General features: G+C 37.9%; 1 protein-coding gene across 1 annotated transcript in view; it reads right to left on the bottom strand.

Annotated features, from left to right (window-relative positions):
* Nucleotides 1–784: 784 nt before the first annotated feature.
* The window catches only part of RpL18 (ribosomal protein L18), a 6,017-nt gene continuing 1,357 nt past the window's right edge, over nt 785–5,444 (bottom strand). Inside the window, exons 3-5 of the mRNA XM_027372553.2 lie at nt 2,571–2,777; nt 1,331–1,454; nt 785–965 (exon numbers count right to left, since the gene is read on the bottom strand). Of these exons, the coding sequence (XP_027228354.1) occupies nt 820–965; nt 1,331–1,454; nt 2,571–2,777 (477 nt within the window). The 3' untranslated portion in view covers nt 785–819. The remainder of the gene's footprint in view (nt 966–1,330; nt 1,455–2,570; nt 2,778–5,444) is intronic.

The raw sequence follows: 5,444 nt of genomic DNA, 5'->3' as shown, positions 1-5,444 counted from the left end.
CAAAGGCCGCTCAGGACTGACAAAGCCTGCCTTTCATCCTTTCAGCACAGCTCAGACTTTTGGATGTGGACAGGAGATTGAGAAGGAAAAGGAAAGATGGGGAAGGAAAGACCTAGCCACATTTTTTTGAGGTAATAATTTAGATCCTACTTTTCAATCGTCTATTTATGAAATAAATTGTGTATCGGAATGCCTATAAAATTAATGGTTCCAAAATAAACTTGTATTTTGTTATATAAAGGAAGATTAACCATCCAACAGAAGTACACATCTAATATCTTATAACTGACTATCACACACACATGCAAGGATGGCCAGATATTCAACATACTAATTTGTAGTATACATCAGAGCAATGCAACGAGTTTCCCTGGGTTTAAAACATTTCTCTGCCTATACAGTACATCCACGGTCGCTAATAATACTTCCATTTGTTTTGACATTAATGTATTGTAAAATACATTACCTCCTCCCAATGCATTATTCAATGAAATGGTCTGCACATTTAAGAAAGTACAAATACATAATAAACAATTATAATCAAACTATCATACTAGCTTTAAGCAAACGTTTTTTTACGAGTCCAAGGTAGTGCAGCCGAGCCTGGTCACAAGGGTGCTGCAATCCTGGTTCGAGATGCACATCGAGCAAGGAAAACACAGTTTGAGGTTATACGTGTTAATTAAAAACGAGTCTACCAATGAACATAGGACATGTCAGAGGTTAGAGTAAATTCTTTTCTATTTCAATAAATCACTATTTGGTGGAAAAATAAAAAAATTCATAGCTTTTTTTTCTTTATTTCTACCCATAAACTGTTTACTTCTTGTAACCACAGCTGGACCTTCTTCCACGGGCACGCTCGAACTTGCGGCCCTTGCTGCGCACCAGTGGCTTGGTGTGGCTTCCAGGGAGACCAGGAGCACGGCCAAACATCTTGTATGCCTCACGTGCCTTGCGGCGACCTGGATAGAGAAAATTTTCTATGTATATTCTTTTTCTAATGACCTTGTACACTATTTCTACTTTCTTGGGATATTTCAGTGAATTTCACTCCAGAAAAAAAATACTAAATTGCAAAATATCAACTCAACAGTAACTAATATGCTATGCACTGTATTTATGTTGACAAATATGGATAGGTATGAATGAGAACGAATATCTTCACAATACAAGATATATACATCTCTTGTATTGTGAAGATATTTGTTCTTGTTCATAGCTTTCCTAATATGCTATTTCCCATGAAGATAAATACAAAATCCACAGACAAGAATTTGTTTCACTCATCACAATATGCATATATTGAGATAAGATATTGATTACTCACCCTGGATGAGGACTGTGTTCTTTCCAAGGGGGGAACGACGAGCAAGAACATCAAAGGTGATGACCTCTCCGCCAGCCTTCTCAATACGGGCGCGGGCACGGGCAGTCACGCGGAGGGCACACACCTGAGGAGTCCAGCAGAAATTATTTCCCTCTATAATCAATTAAGTATTTCATTTAAAGTTTCCAGAAATTTGGAAAATAACTCGCTTACCACAATGCTTTTATTTCTACAAAAGACTTTCTAAGCCTGTCAACTAAATATTTTTCTGTTTTGCGCACTCGCAAGAATTCTTTTACGTCCAAAATGAAATGCATCTTGTCATACATAACTTCTAAAAGCCAGTAACAGTACTAATATTACTTCTCATTACAAAGAAAGAAACTGCTAATATATACAATGCCCAGTAAATCAAGTTTTATCCTTAAATCACATTAACCTCCTAAAGCATTGATCTAAAAAGCTGCAAGACAATTATTTTGGTTGTAAAAACTGAGCCAGAATTAAACTGATCATCATGTTTCCTTGGGCAACATTAAACTCCTCTGTGCAAATGGGTGGTTGCATTTCTTGTGGTCTCAGAACATGTTATTCATTGAATAATTAATAGGATTAAAAAAAAAAAAAAAAAATCCTATGATCTGTCTGCTTGTGGGTAGAAGTTTATAGCAAGATGTGCATTAGGGAGAGAATATCTCTGAAAATAGGGAACCACATTGCCTTTGTAAGCAGAAGTGATTCAGGGATACTAAAGTTCTAAATTGTGTAACCTTTTTGCTTGAAAAGTATTCTATCAACTAGTAAAGATTTTACAGCTACTGCATATAAAAGGTTAGGACAGCTTTCTCAGGCACCAATGACAAGTAGAGATTTGCTGATTCTTAAGTACATTCTTAGCATTTCTACCTCTATTACACATTTATCTGCCCAGAGGTATAAAAGGTAGTTGCATGTATTAGGGAGAATATTAACAAGAAACTTGCAATTTCTGTAAAAAGTATTACTGCTTCGCTATGAATGCAACCTGATCTAACCTGCACAAGTTTTAAAAAATCAGATTACTTGTTAAAACAAACAGCACCACCACCTTGTATATGGAGGTGAAATAGACAAGTTAAAAAATGTAAACAAGAGACAAGTACATAGCAATAATAAGTTCACTAAAAAAGTAAAAGGAATTTTGCAAGCAGAATACTCAAATCTTTCTAGTCAATACAACAATAAGATAATGTCCACTTACGGTCATCTTGGGCACTTCATAGAATCTGTTGTCATCGGTGACAGTGCCAACAACAGTGATAATCTTGCCAGCGCGGGTGGGCTTGTTGGCCAGCTCAGATACCTTGGACAAGGCAATGGGGGGCCTATGTACGCGGGGCATGAACAATCTCTTCATGATAATTTTGTTGAACTTGGAGTTGGTGCGCCTTGCCAGGAAGCGGTAGAGCTGAAAGAATAAATATTGAGTTAAGCTAATTGTCATAGATCACATGGTAAAAATTTGCAATGATAGTATTGGACTGGACATGGTGAAAACAATTGAAATTACAATTGTATCCTCAATCCTTTTTTTCCTACTAGTTCAAGTAAACATTCAAAGAAAAAATTATTTTAAAAATCTTTAATGATGGTAAGCCATTGGAAATGAACTACATTGGGGAAAAAAATGTTTAGGGGATTCATTTGTCTCTCCACAGATTCCACCTGCTCAACAAGTTGACAAACCTGAATTTGAATTAATGAACCTAAATCCTCATCTAAGAATAGTCTACCTTTTACAAGACAATTTCAGCAATGTTTTCTTGCACAAAAAGGGCTAATGTGCAAGATGAAAATGACAAGAATCTAAGGTTATGTATTTTTTTTTAGATAAATCATGCAAACAGCATTGTAAACAGGTTCCTCTGACCAAGAATGGTTTTCAAAATGGTAAGAATGCTGCAGTCTAATGAAAAATGGGGGGAGGGGGATCCTAAAATATTCCTCCGAAGATCAAAGGCCACTGGTATATACAATCTCCATTTCTCTACAGCAGTTACTTCATCTTCTAATCCCAAATAAATAAGAATCTTATATGCCAGCATTTCAGCAAAGGCACAGGAAATAAACTATTCCAAAGGAAGCTGAATAACGACAGTAATGTTTTATAAATTTCAGAATGTAGGGTAATTTGTAGAGGTATCAAAAATTGTGTGCAACTGTTCAGCCACCCCAGGGTCAATTTGTAGTCCAGAGTTTAAGAAAATTGTCTTACTTATTCAAATGCTATTAACCCACTAACGAAAGGTGTCCCACATATGAGACACCCGAAAAAATAAATATTGCCGGGCGTCCCACCAGTGTGACGCTGTATCAGGGCTCCCACTCCGACGCAGCAGCATTCAAACAGTTCCTTTCCCTTGTTTCTCTATGACACTTGTGATTTTACAGGGTTAAAGTAATCAATTAGCTAGGCAAACAAGGTAATTGGTATAAGGTCCAGGGGGGGAAACCCCTGGGTTAAAAGGGTTTTGGATCATTCGGTGAACTTGGGTAATTTGTCTACTTGGGATGGGGTTCATTAGTTTGAGTTGGGGAAGTGTCCTCTAATGGATGTAGCTACAATGTACAACTTTTACAGCATAGGCACAAGTTAATGCGAGCAATGCACAAAGATCTGGGGAAATGGACATCACCAAATAGCGCACAAAAAATATGGTAAAATAACAAATACAGCGGCCGTGGCTTCTTATTTACTGTGAAATGACAAATATTTGCTGCATATCACCAATCAGAACAAGTCCACAACACCCTCCCACAGCCAGAGTTCAATACCCACTAGCGATAGTCCATTTGGAAGTCAACAATTCCGGCTTCTTGGTGGTATAAAAATCGGCAGGTTACTGGACTGCCCCACGAGCCATGGGTGACAAAATTAGAGACCAAGCTCCAATCCAGCATCTCACAGCACAGCCAACAATGTTTAATTTTCTGGGTGTCACATGTGACACCCGGCACAAGTGGGTTAATATCAATTTTCTATAAGTGGACAAGAAATGCTAATAAGGGGGTTTGCCTCCCTGTCTAGGGATTAAATAGAAGGTAGGGTAGAGGTTGAAAAGACTGATGCGCGTAGATAGATAAAAAAAAAGGACACCGCCATCTTATAAAGCGGAAAAAATAGAATGGGATATAATATAGTTGGTGCAGAGGCCTCAGTCACCACTAAGTGACGAAAATATAACACATGGGTGCCTTTCAAATTCAAAGTCGATGGGCTTCTTTACCTTGCAAAGAAAAACACTGACCCACGAAAGGCAACCTGTACCCCCTACCCTTTGTTAGCACTTCATGCCAATTTATAGATAACATGACATTAAAAACTGGCTGTGTTAGGGTTTGTGGAGAGTCTCTGTAGTGTTATGGAGTAGATATTTACGTTATTTCCCAGTAAATATGAGACCACAGCGGCTGTACCTGAATTGTCAATGACTACTACTAATGCCCTATAAAACGGCAGTGTCCCTTTCCTTCTATCTTGGTGCATTGTTCTCAATAACTAAAATATAATAACCAACAAATACCTTTGAAAGGAAGTAAGAAGGTCATAGCATTCCTATGGCTTTTAGGCGAATCTTAAAAAAAACTCTTGGTGCAAGGGAATATAGCACTTGGCTTGTATAAAAATTATAATTTGAAGTGGAAGTTTTCAAATAGACCACCATGCTGATCTGTTCATGGTCTCATGAGCTTTTCCAATCATTAAACAAAGTCTCCACAACAAAATGGTTCCATTAGAAATGATGGCCGTGTGAGAAACTTCCTTTCAATGCTGTACATCACATCAAATGTGTTTGGCATGCTTCCACATGGTTAATAAGAGCCAACCCCATTCCTTGAAAGCATTATAATTTATATCTGATTTTGTAACTGAATTTGATAAATCTGTCCAGTATGGACGTCCTCGCCAAAGACAATCTACAGATCCTCATGGCAAACTCTATCAAAAAATCATAAGTGCTGTGTCTGGGAGGGTTGATGGGGTTCTGCTCCCTAACACCAAGAAAACTTCTGCCTTGGGTCGAGGGTGGCACTTTCCACGATCTTTTTCCGTTACTCGTGTGTGCACTAATGA

This window comes from Penaeus vannamei, chromosome 10 (assembly GCF_042767895.1).
Source record: "Penaeus vannamei isolate JL-2024 chromosome 10, ASM4276789v1, whole genome shotgun sequence".
Classification (NCBI taxonomy): domain Eukaryota; kingdom Metazoa; phylum Arthropoda; class Malacostraca; order Decapoda; family Penaeidae; genus Penaeus; species Penaeus vannamei.
Note: the sequence above shows the minus strand (reverse complement) of the source record. Positions and strands in the feature narration are given on the sequence as shown.